Source organism: Oncorhynchus mykiss, chromosome 6 (genome assembly GCF_013265735.2).
Source record: "Oncorhynchus mykiss isolate Arlee chromosome 6, USDA_OmykA_1.1, whole genome shotgun sequence".
In the NCBI taxonomy this organism is placed as follows: Eukaryota; Metazoa; Chordata; class Actinopteri; order Salmoniformes; family Salmonidae; genus Oncorhynchus; species Oncorhynchus mykiss.
Window position 1 is genome coordinate 74,269,202 of NC_048570.1, and position 19,656 is coordinate 74,288,857.

The window sequence follows — 19,656 nt, forward strand, 5'->3', positions numbered from 1 at the left end:
AAGGATTTATGTTTTATTACAAGACAGGAACTAACGTAGTTGTTGAGATACAGAATAACAATATAGACAAAAACATAACAAAATCGAAAGTGCACAAAATGAAAATGACTTGAAGGTCCTAACGGTTCAATTAACAGAATCAGTTTTCCAAATGGATTTGAAATAAATACATATTAAATTACATTACAGGTTGAATTTCATAATGTAAAAGGAACGTTCATTCTTATAAGGCACACCTCATATGATCAAATGTACCACGCAAACGGCAATAAAATAGGCATTTCCCTATATACAAAAACCGTTTAGAATTTCCATCTTGATAAAAGTAAGCAGCAGCTCTCCTTTTAATGACATTATTTAAGAATCACAGAAAGATTTGTAACACTCAACTAACCTGCCACACAAAAGTAACTGTTTTGATAACCAAGGTTACACAGTATATTCACACAAACCATTCTGTGATGAAGTTCAGTTACAGCAAATAAATAACTTTGCACAACAGGATACCCTGTCTACTAGCCAGGTGCCAGATCTGTTTGTGCTCTTGCAAACACCATTGATATCATTGTCAAGCCATACAATGTTTGGCATGACAAAGAGTAACAAGAAGTTGGCATGACAGAACAGACAGACTGGCACTCAGGCTACCTGTCTGACAACAAACTGATAATAATTCATGCCACTTACTGCAAAACTGTTCATTATTTAACAGAGGTACACATCTTATGGGTTTGACTCGACCACTAACCATAAACGTATGTTGTCCCTTGAGGCAAAGCCACATTATAATTATGAAATATCACTTAAAAAAAATGAAAAGCTGAAAAATCTATTTGCTACGAGGCAGAGATGGACTTACAAACGTTGCTCCTTTAACATTTAGGTAATTTCTCACATTCAAAATGTCTGCATAGTCTCAGCTTTGATTTGCTTTCTGTCGATGAACAAAACAAATGATAAAATACACGTTCAATAACAGAATAACAAGATGCCAACAAACACAGAACATTAATAGTGTAAGTATTGCTTTAGCCTTCAACTCATAGGACAAAGATATGGGTGGTATTCAGCAGGCACAAACTGTGTTACTGCCGGAAGTTGTCCAACACCACACTGCTAATTTTCATAATTGGTTGCTAAAACTTTGCTGCATTGTGCCTTACCAAACACAACCCCCTGAAATGTTGTGACAAACTTGGGGATTAGGCTAGCCACTTATTGGCCAATGAATAAATTACAAGTGATGCCATAAAAGAAAGCCTCAATCTAAATATTTTCATATCTGTACACATTTAGTGATTTAAAAATATGAGTTGTCAATCCTGTAATTTAAAATAGTTCTCATAGCCAACACTCACAAGTGTATATACAAAAACACTTCAAAATATGGTTATAAAATGTGCATTTTCAGCTCATGGAAGACTACAAACTACAAATAAATAATTGCTGGTTTTCATTCCAAAACAAAAATGAGTTCTGCATGCTTGGTCGAACTCAATCTATCTTGATTCACTTGCATGAAACTGCTGGAAAAGCAATGGATAAGCTCATGGTACGGAGTGTTTACAAATCTGACAATGTACAATACTACTCAGCTCTTGCCAAACCATGCATGTGTGGGAGAGTGAGACAACACATGCATGTATACATTTAAAAGGCCATTCAAGACCCCCCCCCCAATACTCTCATAGCCCATAACCCTTTATATATTAAGATGCTATAAATCAAATGAATCTGCTTGAGTGTCAGGGGAACATAAGTATAAGAAAACACTTGAAAATGTCCATTCCATCAATGCAAATAAGCTGTTTTTTGTTTTGTTTTTTAGAAATGTAGCTGGTGGAGTCTTGCATATCAGCACATGAACACTTCATTGCCAATTAGACAGCTGTAAAATGTTTCTTTAAAAAGACGATGCTGGCAAAAGGAACACAATATATACACAAACGCTGGTAACCGTAACACAGAAAATAAGCTTTAAATGTTGTAAACCAAATTAATCAGACCTGGATAGTGTGCCCTTCAAGGCCAAATAGAATTCTGCCTCCTCATCCTATAAATAGTACAACTAATGCCTTTATAAAAACATTTTTTTGGTTATTTTTAGTTTTCTTAAAAAAAGATAAGAAAATGAATGTATAAAAAACAAAAACACATATCAAAGCAAAAATAGGAAAATCATTTAGCCGTCTAAATGCACAGTGAACTAATAGGGAATGGTTTTGGGGGTAGTCTGCCACTGGAGACAACTTGTCGGGTGCCATTGACACCCCAAGGGGATGCTCAAGAGCCATCACCAGTCCTCTTTCAGGGCCTCTGGTAGCAGGAGAGGCGGGGGGTGAATGGCGGGAAGGGGAAGGTGTGTGTCCTGCATGGGAACCAACGTCTCCTGCTTCTTGGAGCTGCAGCAGGGCTTGAAGAGACGTGGGTCAATCATCACCTCACCAAAACGCCCTTTGTACACAATCCCACAGCACACCTTTTGTCTACAGGGAAGAGGATGAAGTATCCATTCAATAGTTTGTCCTAAACTAAATTTCTGCAGAATTGTCCCAGATAAAACTACAGTACTAAATTATAAACTTAGATTTTTAAGACAGACTTCAATTTCATATACTTCATTGACATACCTTTTCCAGTAAGAACGGTCCAGGAAGGAAAAGACAGAAGGAGTGGGGCGCCTCTGTTTGGACTCAATGTCTGAGCCGTCATCTGACTCGTAGCTGGGGGACTGGGATGGAGACATGCTTGAGGTCGTGCTGTGGGCATCAGAGTCTGAAAGGACAAACAGAACCATTTTGGTGGCATTCTCTCATGATACATGACTTAGAGGCAACATCTGCATGTCTACCGGGATCCTCCAAGTAGGGCCTAATGACTAAAGTGAAACAAAGACTTACGCAGTATAACTCAGTAGTAATGTTGGAGTATATATTCTATAATTTTGTTGATTCAACAAGAGACCTACTTTGTCTTTTGAATTTGTGAAGCCTCTTCAGTTTGTTTTTCTTCTTCCCATCGCTGTTCTTCATCTTCTTGGGTTTGGTTAGCTTGAAGCCAGGCCCAGCTCTTGCATCCACAACCTAATGTCATATAATACATGTCAATCACTCAACTTCCACATAGCATCAATTACATGAAAATTCACAGTGAATCCTCAGTGAACTAAAATAAAAAGATGGTGCATACATGGTTCCAGTTCTTCTTAGAGCCCTTTGGCAGTTTTTTCCATCTTTTTACTAACAGCACACAGGCATTGCAGATGTCTCCCACACGATCCTCTGACAACCTTGATAAATAATCAAGGAAATGAAAACAAAAGCACAATAAACAATACACCTCAAGCAAATCAATAAACATCGTTACATAACATTACCTTATATATGAAGCACCACAAAGTTAGCATCGCTGTTCTTCAGACAGCAAAAAAACAAGGTAAGGCATCCTATAATCAATCCTAGACTAGTTAATAATATCTTCCCAATTCAATCTGTTGACCATCACTTGTTTGACCTTTTATGGCATACAATCACTGGGACAAAAACTGGTGCAAACTCAGCATTAACATGAATTACAATACAGAAATAAGTGTGTATTGTTTAATACTCCCTGAAAAGGAAGTATTTGATGAATGCAATGTTATCATGCCATTAACACTTAAAGCTTACCCAAAACATAGCCTGAAGGTTTCTTCGTATCTGCTGCTGTCAGTAAAGCGTGAACTGGAGGACTTGGTTTTGCAAATGCAACATCCTTCATGGCTGCGATATATTTTCGACTTGTGAAAACCAAACATGACGATCTATGGGAGAAAGAAACCTACCGAGAAAGAACAAATAGATCACCAAAGGATGCCATGCAGAATAGTAATAGCACTGTAACGTTACTGCTGTAATGCTTTCCCCTGGGGGAAAGGGGCGGGTCACCACATTGGTCAAAACATTGTGTTATTTCCATTTAGAAGTCTTATTCTACAATTTCAGCGATCCATGATATAACTTCACGCGGAGACAAGCTTCCTCATATTTATTGACGATTGACCTATTTTAACTACACAAAAAAGCAATGCGGAGCAAATAAATAAATAAACTTTCTTACGAATTTAGATACACCTTTTATCAATCTTGCATGCTACTATACAAATTAATGACATTCACTTAGCCACCGGTGATAGATCTGCTAGACGTCCCCGTTATTATGCATACACAATTAACGTTATAGGCTGCGACTCCCATCTCGCTTTTTTGTTTCCTGACTGGAGTATTTTTAAACAAAGCCCGCGGGACAGGAACCAAAGGATGAAATTGTTTGAATGGTTTTTAAGCAGACTCGCAATGGTTGGCTAGATTTAGTTTAGCTAGCTATTCAATTTAGTAGATTACAATACACCAACGGTATATTGCCAAAACTATCATTGCTACTTGCAAGCAATCCAACAAAATAGAATGGCAGCATCTGGCAACCCCCGCTAGTAATGACGCCATCGCTAGCTAACTTGCTACTACAAATACTCGACAAATTAGAACAGTGTGTCGCTGGTAATACATTAACTATGCTTTTCATATTGCCCTTGATTAACCGTGTATAAAACTGATATGTTCCCGTCGGGAAAGTGATTTTCAGTTACTTGGGGAATCCGAAACAAAAAGCGGGGAAGGAGAACTCCTTTCACTGAAGAAACAAAAAGCGGACGAAGTCATAAAAAACAAATGCGACAAAGTGAATTGAGCAACACTGGCTTGTTTTATAATTTCAAATGAAATTGTTATAAGATTTAACACGCACAATACTTTATATAGTTTCCTTCCCTTTAAATTCAAACGTTCGCCCGCTGAGAGCGCCAAATAGCAATCTGACTATTGTTGTTAGCTAGCCTGCTAACGTTAGCTAGCTACCACGCCACGCTCCATATCCATGCTCTCCCATTGTTACAATGACCCCGTTGCAGATATAGTTCGCACGCGACAGACTAAAATGAAATTTAAGATCTGTAAAACATAAGCATTTGCGTTAATTTCTAAATGCAAATTGCGTAAATGGTAAATAACAGTGGACTTACCGAACAAAAACTTTGAATCTTCAACGTTGTCTTTTTACACACTGCGCATGCCTTACTACTACTGCTGCATACAGATGGTTATTAGAATGACATTAGCATAAAAAAACATGAACATAAAGCGTTCCATCGTAGAAACACCATATTAGGAGTGTAACGTGTCCGTTTGAACACAAATTCAACCAATTGGCGCACACTATGCATGGTATTTAACAATATGGGATTCTGGGAGTAGTAGTGAGTGTGGAAATGCTTTCCGTTTTATCCTATTTAAATCAACACCTCATTAGACTCCATGTCCCAGCAAGCATCGTATCATCAACGTATGAATGGACAATTAAAAAAAAGTATTTGAAATGGCGCGAATGAGTTTGTTTACATTTTAAAACCAGCATTTGTTGTTGTTACAAGTGTTGTTATCAGTGTTTGATTTCTCTGCTGGGTAAAGTTATCTTATTTTTGCTCTGCAGTTCATATGGGGAATATATGGGGGCATTTACAATACCATCAATAACCATATAGCAATTTATAGTGTACCCATTCCAGTCAGTTATACTCCTTCAATAAAAATACAAAAAAACATCCATATTAATGCATTTCTGTAATTGTATTCTTTATTTTTTTACACTGTACACATTTCCTCACTTAGTAAACACAACATTATACGGCTATGCCAATAAATGTACAACAGTATTGAAAAACAAAAATATATCTCCCAAGATGCTCATGTCGATTATACATGGAATAGTACAACCAACACAATTCAGAAGTTGGCACAGGAAAGACATCCTTCACACCTACTTCTATCAAACTGCTGTTGTTATTCATCATCCTATGCTGCACAGTAAGACAATTGGAGGAGGTCCAATGATTCTCATCTAGATCTTGGGTTGATTTTTTTGTGTGATGTGGATAATATTGCATAGCAGAAATACCAACAGTTCAGAGGATAATTTTTTGCTCTATTTTGAATCTGGCCTTTTAAAGCAACCATATGTACCACTCATTATTAATTTAAGTGGCAATCAGCTCATTCAATTTTCACTACTGAAAAAACATGATGTTGTAAACCTGCCAGGAATGGGCAGAACAGGTGAGGAATAATGAGAAGTTGTTGGAAAGAAGGATGCACTGGTTAGAGGTATTTACATAAAGGCTGTCATTTTATAAATGACTCACTTTCTACCAAGCCATGGTTATGATGAGTACTGTACTGTTGAAGAGTTGTGTGTCAAGTGTGAAGCACTGACATGGCCTTATAGTGATACTTCTCCAACTGAATACATATTGTGCATCACTAGCATACGCTACATTATCTTATTCACAGGGGGAGCCAGGAGCCTCTTCTTAGGCCAAGTTATTCCATATAAAATAGTTGCATACTACGGTACTTCCAGTGGGATTGATCCAAATTTACACACTGTCATATTGATGTAGGTGAATCAGTTTCCCACCCTACACAAACATCTATACCATGTCATATTCATACTTATAAAGCATACTTCTGCATCATTTGCTTCAAGCTCTGCATTATGACAGTTAGATTTAGAACAGAGCAAGCAACTTGACAGACATATCAAAATAATACTGTTCTTCTCTGAAAATATATTAACAGTTTTTGTTCCTTGTTTTCCTTTTTAGAATATAGCCATTGTCAGCAGTTCACAATAACAATGAAAATATTTAGCTTTCAATAAAGTAGTATACAACAGGTGGGTTATCTTCTTCAACAATGTGAAAATCATGGATCGTAATAGAAAACATATTCTTAACATCTAACAGCAACATTGTTGAGGATAAAAATAACAACACATTTTGAAAGGCTCATTGCACTTAATATATGGCAAATGTAACAGTAGCTTTAATATAAGCCAGAAATCGTCCCTTAATTGTTCAAGTCTCTTTCTGCATAAAAAGGTTTAATTGTTCTTTAGTGGTCCCTAACAGTCTTCCTTAGTCAGGTCCAATTGGTGCGAACGAAGGAGGGCCTAGATACCGATCCCTTTGACAAGTGAAGCTTCTAGGGTAATGTTGAACTCCTGCAAAGTCTGTAGCACTCTGATCAGAGAATTTACCAATGAGCGGTCCTTTATCAGTGCTGTGTCCTCGTACATTTGGACTGTGATTGGACAGTCTGTGAGGAGAGCGATCCAGTGGTGTAACAAATGGTCCCTAGGAAGAGCAGAGAGAAACAGGAAGTTTACCAGACTGACTTCAGGGAACTTTTTTAGTAAATCCTCATCCCTGCTAACAATCAGGATAGGAAGGGCTCAAGCTTGGTTATGACTGAGGTATTATTTCCATTGCATTTAGGCATGTCTGGTCTCGCTATGTGCCACTTAAAAAGATTTCTGACAAAGAACAAAGAGAAGGTATTTCATTGAAGTGGCAGGTGCATTTGAGCTACAGTACCAAGCCCTGTTCTGCCACAAAGGGTTAAGAGAGAGAAAGAGGAAGTCTGAGGTGTCATAACAGGTAGGATATATATTGTATGTTTTGAACTAGTGTGTGGAAGCTTAAAGTGGGATTATAAACTGGGTGGTTCGAGCCCTGAATGCTAATTGGCTGACAGCCATGGTATATCAGACCGTATAGCACGGATATGACAAAACATTTATTTTTACTGCTCTAACTACGTTGACAATCAGTTTATAATAGCAATAAGGCACCTCGGGAGTTTGTGGTATATGGCTAATATACCACGGCTAAGGGCTGTATCCCGAGTGGCTCAGCGGTCGAAGGCACTGCATCTCAGTGCAAGAGGCATCACTACAGTCCCTGGTTTGAATCCAGGCTGTTTCACATCCGGCCGTGATTGGGAGTCCCATAGGGTGGTGCACAATTGTCCCAGCGTTGTCCAGGGTAGGCTGTCATTGTAAATAACAATTTGTTCTTAACTGCCTGGTTAAATAAATAAAATATCCAGCCACAACGCAAAACAAAACAGCCCTTAGCTGTGATATATTGGCCATATACCACACCCCCTCGTGCCTTATTGCTTTACTATACAACCATAAAAATAGAATTGTATTTCTATGTATTCAACCTCCACAAATACACACATACTCATACAATGCCCAACAAGACACACAGTGTGAGGGAGAATAACTGAAGCAGGAGGCGTGGAGGGATCACCCTAGCACTACACTACAAAAGAGGACAAAGCCGCCCACTCTGTTATCACAGTGATAAATGCTGTGCTGCTATTAGGGTTGCACATTTTGGGGAATATTCAGAGGTGGAAACTTTCCGTGGGAATTAACCGGAATATTTGGGAATTAACTGAAATATATGCAAATTAATAATAATACCATTTAAATGTAGATGTTTTTTGCATTGGATATATTTACCATATCATATGGAGCCAGAAACATAAACATTTTACCTTATCATAAGTATACATTATTGCAAATGATTAAATTCTTCCAATAGAAATTTTAAAAATGATTTAGTTACGAATTTAACTTCAATTAAATGAATTGACTCTTCACATGGGATGATTTCATTGAACAACAAAAGAAAGGGAATATTGAATGATCCCCAATGATCCATCTCATCTCCCAAAAACGTCTTCAACATACATCTGTAAAATTATAGTCTAGAAACTAAAGCTTTGGTTGTCTTCCTCTAAGGCTTCCATGTCTTCTCCCAGGACCTCCTCAATGTTCACTTCTTGAACATCAGACTCCGAGGCCTCATCTTCACTGTCACATTTTTACCTTGTTGAGGATGGCTCGTTGCCAGGCTCAAATGGCCTAAAATTTGCCTGGATGACCAACCAATTTCTCAGCCCTTGTATTGGTCAGTCTGTTGCGGGCTTTGGTGTGTGTGTTCCCAAACAAGGCCCAGTTGCGCTCTGAGGTGGCTGATGTTGGTGAGATTTGGAGGATGATGGAGGAAACAGGGGAAAGAGCCTCAGATCCACAAAGTCCCTATCACCAGGTGGCTGATGAGATATGTTGGCAAGACTGCCATATCGCATCTCCATCCCAAAGCCCTTGCTTGGAAGTGTACTTCGCCAGACTGCCAAGAACCTTGCCCTCATCCAGGCCAAGGTGGCGAGACACGGTAGTGATGACACCATAAGCCTGGTTGATCTCTGCACCTGACAGGATGTTCTTGCCAGGATACTTGGGGTCCAACATGTACGCTGCGGCGTGTTTGGGCTTCAGGCAGAAGTCTTCACGCTTTTTGATGTATTTCAGAACTGCAGTTACCTCTGCTTGGAGCAACAGTGAAATGGGCAGGGCAGTATGTATTTCTTCTCTTACATCTGCAAACAGAGTCTGAACATCAGACAGGATGGCATTGTCTCCCTCAATCCGTGCAATGGCTACAGCTATAGGTTTCAGGAGTTTCAGGCTGCTTACCACTCTCTTCCAGAATACATCATCCAGTAGGATCCTCTTGATGGGGCTGTCCATATGGGCAGACTGTGATATGGCCATTTCTTGGAGAGACTCCTTCCCCTTGACAGGAGACTGTCAAGCATGATGACAACACAACCCCAATGAGTGTTGCTGGGCAGCTTCAATGTGGTGCTCTTACTCTTCTCATTTTGATTGGTGAGGTAGATTGCTGCTATAACTTGATGACCCTTCACATACCTAACCATTTCCTTGGCATTTCTCTGACTACGTTCCTCCATTGAGTAAAAAAACTTCTGATTCCAGGAGGACCATGAGCTGTTGCTATCGATAAGGTGTCTGATTCATCATTTTCACCTTGAATAGAAGTAGAGGGACTTTTGTCAGAGGTTGCTTGTTGTGAGCGCTGAGGGAACTTTATGCACTTGGCCAGATGATTCTGCATCTTTGTTGCATTCTTCATATTTGATTTGGCACAGTATTTGCACATGTACACAGCTTTTCCTTCTACATTAGCTGCAGTGAAATGTCTCCACACATCAGTGGCATTTTCCTGTAAAGATTTGAAAATAATGAGTAAAAAAAAACAGAATACAATTCCATGTACAGATAAATAGTTAAGCAGATAGATTAAACAACTATTTGTAAGATACATGTTTCAAAATGAAACATGTATGGAAACAGGTGAATTAACACTCCTCAGTTAGCAGGCTCAAGCAAGCTAAAACCCACATGGTAGCAAAAACGAACTTAGCAGAAATTGTTAACAAGTTAGAAATTATTTAAAAACACTTTGCTGAAGGCTACTATTTACTAGTTAACAACAAATCATGGATGTCATATTAAATATAATCATCCCACCCAGTATTGTAATCAAAACTTACTAGAAAACATGTAGTCCTTAGCTCAGACAAGGAAGTGCAGTAGTGTGGGCTCAATAGCATCTCATTAGTGTGCAAGATCTCGAGAATCAGTTGTACATGTGATGGAAGAGTGCACTGCATATGTGATGGAAGAATTCACTGTGCATGCAAAGGGTTGCAATTCCATTGAATTGGGGATAGTTTAACCAAAATATGCCCCAAGACCTAGAATTGCTAACCTAGAACAAGTTCACTGTTATAAGCTAACTTTTTTGATGAATTTAAGCTAAATTCCCCAATTCCCGGGTTTAACTTCCCATGGAAAATGTCCTGAAATATTACGGAAGTTTACCGGAAAGTTTCCGACCCTTTGCAACCATAGCTGATATTAGAGAGATAATGAAAACACCTCTCTTTCAGTTGAATTGAAGATGTCTTGTAAAACATCTCAAGCAATCTAATTTGCCCTTATGACTAGGACATTTAGTGCTGTACAATGAATTCCCATTCAAATATTCCTGATGATAGCTGTTGTTCTGTGTGTGTTTGTGAGGCCACAGAGGAGATATTACCTGGCACCCAGACACACCAGCATCTGGAACTTCCCATCCTTGCCTATGTTCCTAGATGTGTTGTTGATGGCCCGCATGAAGCGGCAGAAGTGGCGTACTCTGGTTTGCCAGTTCTCCTCTGGAGTCACCTCCCTCTGCTCAGCACTCTCAAAGTACACTTGTGACTTTTCTATAAGGAGAAATCACAGACAGAAGACATTGATAAGCGCAGCCTCATCCAATAGTATGGCACGGAAGACACTGTATACTGTATATTCAGGTGTAATGGTCGTGTATTGGAGTCTTTACCTAAGAAGTCCCAGATGAAGATATTCTTAAAGAGGCGTGGGGATTTGAAGCCATGCTGGAACACCTGCTCTAAAGCCCAGACTAGACCATACTCCCCACACAGCAGAAGGGTCAGACTGCCCCTCTATAGAAAAACAGACAGGGAAAGAAAAAGTGTGACTAATGTTGTCTACTTTCATAGTACCCTGGTCCAACACATCAGTTGTGGCCATATGAAACTGTTCATTCGGAACACATGTGAGTGAGACTATGATCAGTGTTGCATGCAGTGTACAGACAGAGGACCCACTGTCTCCTTCACTGTGATGAATAATAGACAATGTGGTGGGGGGTTGTGTCTCTCACCTCCTTCTCTGGCTTGTGGAAGTGCTTCACTATCCCATTAATGGCCTCTCCCACTCCTTCTTGGATCTGACTAGTGTTCAACTCTGGATGATGGGAAAGAGTCGGACAAAATCAGTCAATGCCAGCAGACACAAGACCCTCAAAAGTGACACATTGGTAGCGTTTGCCAGCCGAGAGTACTTAGCACCTCTTAACAGAGTGCCGGCCGTAATTTGCAAACCGATTCTACATGTAGATTCACGCGGAATTTTTTTCAGTCCGACGTCAGCCAGAGAGGGTGGTCCCTAAAACACACCACGATGAAAAAACTGCATACGTACGGGAGAGCAACATTTGGGGCTGTGTGTGTAGTCCCTTGGTGAAGATTATTGGTTAATATTGATGACGATATTTGCAGTGTATTTGAATGGTCACTCACTTGGTTTGCTGTTTGGTGAGATGGTGACGAACCTCCTCATCATTCCAGGGGACTGCTGCATGGGGGGCGTGCGACACATTCTGTCCTCATTCTCTGAGTTTGGTGTCACTAGCTCTCCCACCAGGACCCTCTCCAGACTGCCATCGTCCACCCCCTTCCCCAGCCACCGACCACACGGGAACCTACACACACACACACACACACACACGCACGCACACACACACACACGCACGCACGCACGCACGCACGCACACACACACACAATATAATATAGCAATATAACAGTTAACCAAAGCTTCAACAACTTTTCTTGTGAGTAGATGCCACTGAAATCTCCAGCATAAGGCAGCTGCTACCAAATATTTCACTCACTTGTAAGCATGACCTGTGATCTCATTCCGGACCATAACATACTCCACAAGCCACTTGGCGTAAAGACCTGAGTTATCATGGCCCATCTGCACTGTGGTCAGCTTGCCCAGGTTCTGGCACTGTGACAGAGAAAGAAGGCAAAGAGCAAAGGTCATGTTGAGGTGAATATACATGTATATTGATATTATTATCAAATACCAAGAATATTCAATCTTGAGGGGAGCACCAACCTCAAAGGTGATCTCCTGAGTGTGCTTGGGGACCTGGAGCACCCCGGTCTCAGCCAGCTCCCCAGAAACACACACCCAGGGGTTGGCTGTGAACATGGAGCCTCCTAGTTTCTTACTGGGAATCACCAGCACATGGTATGGGATCACTGTGGGACAGAGAAGAGAGGGAAGCCTGAAATCACTCAGTCAAGCACAGTATGGTCACAAGAAGAGCTACCTCTGTCTTCAATATATTTCTCAGTAAGTATCCTAAGTCAAGGAAAAAGATTTAGCCAGGAAATAAGTCTAATTCATCTATTACTCTAATCTAATTAAATCTACTCAGCTTCTGGTTACATAGTGTTCAGTGTCGTGGCCAGGTTGTATGGTATTTGCTGGCACTCACTGATGGTTGTGAAGACATTGGTGAAACAGAAGTAGTCCACAGCATTGAAGGAGAGGAGGTGGTACAGGAACTGCTCTTTCTCATCGTCACAGCGCAGAAAAGCATAACGCTTGTATAGTTTCCTGCAAAAGAAACAAAAGCAACAAAAAAAAATCACAAAAAAAACTAAGTTTAGCATTTCATATGATGTAATGATCATAGATTGAACAATAACAGTCTGAAGCCTAAAAGGCTGAATGGAGAATGGTAATGGAACAGTCACAATGCAATACCTACATAATGAATCAGCCTGAACGTGACCCACTTCACCACCATCTCATCAATTATAAAAAACATTGTAAATGTTTAATAGGTGATTGTACTATGACGTTTGGATCTGTCAAAAGAGCTCATGTATTATACATGCATAGTTTTCAGACATCAGGTTGATTCATGTGTGTGAGACTGAGTGGGACATTCCAATAAAAACTAGTGAGGATTTATGAGGAGACTGACTTAAAGAGAATGGGGTATTATCCCAATTACTGAAGCAGAGGCTCTTACAAAAAGTACACATGTTGTGTTTAGCTTGATTTGCCAGTTGTATACTAGGTCCTTGTTGTTTTGCTCACTTTGTAAGTTCATGGTCAGACAGCAGCTTTTTGAGGTGCCTGGACAGTAGCTTCTTCTCCATGGAGAGCCTCACCCAGGCCCTGGCCTTGCCCACGTCTGTCTTGATCTCCCCAATGTTCTGGATGTGTCTACGGAGGATATAGTACACAGCACAGAGGTCAGAGGAGAAAAACATACACAAATACACACATATACAAACAGTCATCCTTTCAGATATGGTCTATAATGTTGTAGCATGTTTTGCATCCTTTGGCCAAGGTGAACACAAACCACAAATCTAATATATGATAAGATGCAAAAGCAGTGACAGTCCCTCTGAACAAGGTGATAGACCTCTGCTGTATGTTGTTTTCACCACTGTTCTAGATTCCAGAGCATGCAGGGCTGAGAGGGGGTAGCCAGCCCAGCCAGGAAGAAGCCTTGGCCAGCCCCAGACTCCCTAGTGTTTAAGCCAGCCTCCTGTCATCGCTCCCAGCCACTATCATGCCCTCCGTGTCCAGACACATTCCCTTCCACTCCACCTCTGCAAGTAAGCACTGCACTGTCTGCGCTATAAGTGCTCCCCATGCACCCCTCCTCCTCTCTCACCCCCCCCTCACTCTCACGAATTAACCCAATTTCCTCCACTCCCCTCTGTTCCCCATGGCAAAATATCAACATTCACAATGCAGATTGTTATTGCATGAATGATATTGTAAGAAAAACAATGGTTATCTGCAATCTGCAGACTAACTACAGGAATCCACCTCCTGTAGAATAGAATAAAAATGTCAAATAATAAAGAGCACAGCAAGGTAAATATGAAATGTTGATATGTAGAATGAAGCTACCTGGTCAACCTTTATTGTCCATTTAAAGTACAGATACCCAAATATAAATATTTATCGATTAAAATGTGCTCGTATATCAATGTGACAACACACAAATGAAAAAGAACCAATGGAAAATTCTGGATCCTTGGAAAGAAGACATGATGTGTGTCTGTGCAGACGTGTGATCAGAGTAGACTTCTACAAGACTACGCCACAGCCATGGGTAGGCCGTCATTGTAAATAAGAATTTGTTCTTAACTGACCTGCCTAAATAGGAAATAAACAGCTGCCTTGTATTGCCCTGAGCCAGACCCCCCTCTCCCTGGCTTGGTCTGCAGGGGGTCTGCAGGGGAATCAGGCTGGAAGTAACATGCTGTCACACAGATCAGCCCAGCTCTCTTTACCACCTCCTTCACACCACACCAGGAATGACGTCCTGCATGACTCAACACCACTGGCTGTGATGCACCGTAGACATGACAGTGGTCTGACTGCCTTAACACACAATGCATCCCATAAACTATCGCCTACTTCAGGATTCCTCTCAGCCTGGCTGAGCACTACTGTGGGTAACAGTGTCTGCAAATTGAACTAGTGTGGATAAAAGTGTCTTTTAAATGAACTACTGTGGATAAAAGTGTCTTTTAAATTAACTACTGTGGATAAAAGTGTCTACTAAATGAACTAGTGTGGATAAAAGTGTCTTTTAAATTAACTACTGTGGATAAAAGTGTCTACTAAATGAACTAGTGTGGATAAAAGTGTCTACTAAATGAACTAGTGTGGATAAAAGTGTCTACTAAATGAACTAGTGTGGATAAAAGTGTCTACTAAATGAACTAGTGTGGATAAAAGTCTCTGCTAAATGAACTAGTGTGGATAAAAGTGTCTACTAAATGAACTACTGTGGATAAAAGTGTCTACTAAATGAACTAGTGTGGATAAAAGTGTCTACTAAATGAACTACTGTGGATAAAAGTATCTGCTAAATGAACTAGTGTGGATAAAAGTGTCTACTAAATGAACTAGTGTGGATAAAAGTGTCTACTAAATGAACTACTGTGGATAAAAGTCTCTGCTAAATGAACTAGTGTGGATAAAAGTCTCTGCTAAGTGAACTAGTGTGGATAAAATTGTCTACTAAATGAACTAGTGTGGATAAAAGTCTCTGCTAAATGAACTAGTGTGGATAAAAGTGTCTACTAAATGAACTAGTGTGGATAAAAGTTTCTGCTAAATGAACTAGTGTGGATAAAAGTGTCTACTAAATGAACTAGTGTGGATAAAAGTATCTGCTAAATGAACTAGTGTGGATAAAAGTCTCTGCTAAATGAACTAGTGTGGATAAAAGTCTCTGCTAAATGAACTAGTGTGGTAGTGTTTCAGAACAGAGACCCACCTGTTTAGCTAAATAAAACAAATAAAAAAATAACAAATATATACAGTTGAAGTCGGAAGTTTACATAAACTTAGGTTGGAGTCATTAAAACTTGTTTTTCAACCACTCCACAAATGTCTTGTTAACAAACTATAGTTTTGTCAAGTCGGTTAGGACATCTACTTTGTGCATGACACAAGTAATTTGTCCAACAATTGTTTACAGACAGAGTATTTCACTTATAATTCACTGTATCACAATTCTAGTGGGTCAGAAGTTCACATTCACTAAGTTGACTGTGCCATTAAACAGCTTGGAAAATTCCAGAAAATGTCTTTAGAAGCTTCTGATAGGTTAATTAAAATCATTTAAGTCAATTACCTTCAAACTCAGTGCCTCTTTGCTTGACATCATGGGAAATGTAAAAAAAATCAGCCAAGACCTCAGAAAAAACAATTGTAGACCTCCACAAGTCTGGTTCATCCTTGGGAGCAATTTCTAAATGCCTGAAGGTACCACGTTCATCTGTACAAACAATAGTACCAAGTATAAACACCATGGGACCACGCAGCCGTCATACCGCTCAGGAAGGAGACGCGTTCTGTCTCCTAGAGATGGTGCGAAAAGTGCAAATCAATCCCAGAACAATAGCAAAAGACCTTGTTTAGTTGCTAGAGGAAACAGGTACAAAAGTATCTATCTCCACAGCAAAACAAGTCCTATATCGACATAACCTGAAAGGCTGCTCAGCAAGGAAGAAGCCACTGCTCCAAAACCGCCATAAAAATCCAGACTACGGTTTGCAACTGCACATGGAGACAAAGATCGTACTTTTTGGAGAAATGTCCTCTGGTCTGATGAACATAAAATAGAACTGTTTGGCCATAATGACCATCGTTATGTTTGGAGAAAAAAGGGGGAGGGTTGCAAGCCGAAGAACACCATCCCAACCGTGAAGCACGGGGGTGGCAGCATCATGTTGTGGGGGTGCTTTGCTGCAGGAGGGACTGGTGCATTTCACAAAATAGATGGCATCATGAGGGAGGAAAATTATGTGGATACATTGAAGCAACATCTCAAGACATCAGTCAGGAAGTTAAAGTTTGGTCGTAAATGGGTCTTCCAAATGAACAATGACTCCAAGCATACTTCCAAAGTTGTTGCAAAATGGCTTAAGGACAACAAAGTCAAGGTATTGGAGTGGCCATCACAAAGCCCTGACCTCATCCTATAGAAAATCTGTGGGCAGAACTTAAAAAGCATGTGCGAGCAAGGAGGCCTTCAAACCTGACTCAGTTACAGCAGCTCTGTCAGGAGGAATGGGCCAAAATTCACCCAACTTATTGTGGGAAGCCTGTGGAAGGCTACCCGAAACATTTGACCCAAGTTAAACAATTTAAAGGCAATGCTACCAAAAACTAATTGAGTGTATGTAAACTTCTGACCGACTGGGAATGTGATGAAAGAAATAAAAGCTGAAACAAATCATTCTCTCTACTCTTATTCAGACATTTCACATTCTTAAAATAAAGTGGCGATCCTAACTGACCTTAGACAGGGAATTTTTACTATGATTACATGTCAGGAATTGGGGAAAACTGAGTTTAAATGTATTTGACTTTCCCCCTCATAACTTAGCCTACTGTTCTGACTAGGTGGTGCACATGTAGCCTATAGTCTGTTTACGAGAAATATAATCATTGAATATTGTAAGAGCTTTCGTTGTCTGCTTATAGGCCCCTTTATTTATCCTACGGTTCTGACTTGGTGTACAGGGAGAATACTGTAAGACCAGCCCATGTTCTAAATTCTGTCGCTGTACATTTCAAAAGTGCAGAACAAATAGTTATATTGACTATGTCCATCCTAGCTCACTCATTAATGTCTTAATCGAAATTACAGATTGCCTCTTATCCGCTCGTCGTCACCTATTGCCATAGATTGTACATCTCAATTGTCAGTAAACCCACATTTGTTTATGAAAGTCAGCCATATCAGCTATGGCTGAATGAACTGTGTCGCTGCCAGACAAGGCTCCGCTGATAGCCAGGTGTAGCAGTGTTAAGGATTCACTTCATGGTGCTGAAAAGAAAGCTTTGCTGTCGGGACAGGTTTATGTAGGCCCTAACAGTTTGTGGGCACCGTTTGTCACCGTTTTATAGCACAATTCATGTATTGTTTAGTGTTGTGTTGTGTAGTGGTTTTGCTGGCATGCATCTAAATACATTTGGGGGAGTTTGCCTCACCAAGATTTACATGTTGGTATAGCATTTGGACCAGACATGAAGACCATGAGGACTGTAGGTCAAGTCTGATCAAATAGAACACAAAGATGGAAGGCTAAGCTTTCAGTATATGTATATATACATATATTATATATATATTTTAAATCATAGCTGGTAATCAAGTGTTTATGCCTGCTGCAAAGCTTGAGATGCATGGCTATGAGGCTGATGTCAGTATTTTTCCAATACATATGGTCTTGAATCATTGATAATATTCTGTCTTGACTGAAAGTGTTTTTTGTCAGTGGGCCACAAGATGGCAGTGAAAACACTTTGAAATCATTGCATTCTGAGGTATGATCAATCAATCATTATCTCACCTTGATTCGAAATTGTCATTTTCAAAGAAGTACGTAGAGGTACGAAGGCATACATTTGAACCACTTCTGCCGCTACAGAAGGGACAATCAACACAGGCAGAATAGTATAGTATCACTTGCAACATTCCCCTTACAACCATCCATCATTTCAAGACCATATGACTTGAAATTTATATTCAGGAGGATACTTGACAAATAGTGTATATAAGGTAGGTAGAGCATCTGAAGACACTGGTACTGTGGTAGACCTGGTGAATGGATGAGGAGACTCACCTCATGTCCCTGATCAGGGATACCTTGAGAGGGGGCAAGGCAGCGCCAGCGTCAGATTTGCGTCTCTCTGTGTTGTGGATGAGTCCTGATGTGGGGAGGAGAGAGAGGGATGTGGCTATGGCTTTACATCACCGTCCATTCATCACATTTCAACGAGTGGCTTACCTGGGGGACCCAAACCGGCTGGTGCTGCATCCGTCTTCTCTTTGCTCTCCTGATAATGGAGCAGGTGGGACCACAAGGCAGATTTACCCTGGCAGACGAAGATGGAGATGCGGGAATGAATGAATGCGCATTGAATGCACCTAAATGCATACATGTGTGTTAGTGTGTATATATACTGTTTTTAAATAACACTTGTGTGTGTGTGTGTGTGTGTGTGTGTGTGTGTGTGTGTGTGTGTGTGTGTGTGTGTGTGTGTGTGTGTGCTGACCTGTTTGACCTGCAGCCCGTGGCTCCAGATCCTCTCCAGCAGGTCACAGAGGGAGGCGATAAGTGTGTTCTCCTCCACGCCTGTAATGCTGACCTCCCCATGACCCAGCTCCACCGCCTCCCTGCCCATCTTCTCAACCAGCATGCGCTTGGTCTGGAGGGACACACACATCACCGTACAGGGAGATTACCATCTCTGGAGGCCAGATGGTTGACACTAGAGGTGCTGGATCTCAATATCCAAGTAATAGTCTACTGCAACGGTCATTAACATCAGAATACTTCTGAGTGACATTGAAACTACTGGAGACTCACTGAAGTTATCGTATTTCAATATCCATGGGATTGTCTACTGCAATCGTAATATGTCTGCGTAAGAGTGAGATTTAGGAAGACTGGTAGTTACTGTACCTTATTCCTGCACTCCTTCAGCAGACCCTCCACAAACTTCCAGTTGGTCTGAGCGATGACGGAGGGGGAGAGGTTGGACAGCTTGGGCTGCCGGATGGTAGTGCCCAGGTTCCTGGCCTCCTGGATGTATTTCTGTAATGAGATAGAGAGGACAGGGTCAAACAGGACAGGGTCAGACAGGACAGGGTCATGGAAGGACAGGGTCAGAGAGGACACACGTGGAGTGGCCCAAGAGTA

General features: G+C 40.6%; 2 protein-coding genes across 5 annotated transcripts in view; both read right to left on the minus strand.

Annotated features, from left to right (window-relative positions):
• sinhcafl (SIN3-HDAC complex associated factor, like) lies at window positions 1–5,215 on the minus strand. 2 transcript variants are annotated; one of them, XM_021607624.2, is made up of 6 exons: window positions 5,060–5,215; window positions 3,669–3,819; window positions 3,190–3,289; window positions 2,969–3,083; window positions 2,631–2,775; window positions 1–2,486 (listed from the first exon to the last, which is right to left on the minus strand). In XM_021607624.2, the coding sequence occupies exons 2-6, from the start codon at window positions 3,794–3,796 to the stop codon at window positions 2,294–2,296; spliced, it is 681 nt and encodes a 226-aa protein (XP_021463299.1). In that variant the 5' UTR covers window positions 3,797–3,819; window positions 5,060–5,215; the 3' UTR covers window positions 1–2,293. The 2 variants fall into 2 exon arrangements, with proteins under 2 accessions (XP_021463299.1, XP_021463301.1); XM_021607626.2 differs by lacking the exon at window positions 5,060–5,215 and adding an exon at window positions 4,786–4,953.
• A 433-nt stretch (window positions 5,216–5,648) lies between these two features.
• Window positions 5,649–19,656, minus strand: part of dennd5a (DENN/MADD domain containing 5A) — a 59,071-nt gene continuing 45,063 nt past the window's right edge. For 2 of the 3 annotated variants that reach the window (XM_021607633.2, XM_021607632.2), the window contains 13 exons: window positions 19,420–19,551; window positions 19,010–19,162; window positions 18,742–18,829; window positions 18,577–18,661; window positions 13,508–13,636; window positions 12,897–13,018; window positions 12,512–12,657; window positions 12,282–12,400; window positions 11,910–12,091; window positions 11,492–11,574; window positions 11,147–11,270; window positions 10,859–11,027; window positions 5,649–7,228 (listed from right to left, as the gene is read on the minus strand). In XM_021607633.2, coding sequence (XP_021463308.2) covers window positions 7,045–7,228; window positions 10,859–11,027; window positions 11,147–11,270; window positions 11,492–11,574; window positions 11,910–12,091; window positions 12,282–12,400; window positions 12,512–12,657; window positions 12,897–13,018; window positions 13,508–13,636; window positions 18,577–18,661; window positions 18,742–18,829; window positions 19,010–19,162; window positions 19,420–19,551 — 1,716 coding nt within the window. In that variant the 3' untranslated portion in view covers window positions 5,649–7,044. Of the gene's footprint in view, window positions 7,229–9,916; window positions 9,977–10,858; window positions 11,028–11,146; window positions 11,271–11,491; window positions 11,575–11,909; window positions 12,092–12,281; window positions 12,401–12,511; window positions 12,658–12,896; window positions 13,019–13,507; window positions 13,637–18,576; window positions 18,662–18,741; window positions 18,830–19,009; window positions 19,163–19,419; window positions 19,552–19,656 lie in introns of those variants that run through there. The other variant, XM_036980958.1, reaches the window with a different exon arrangement.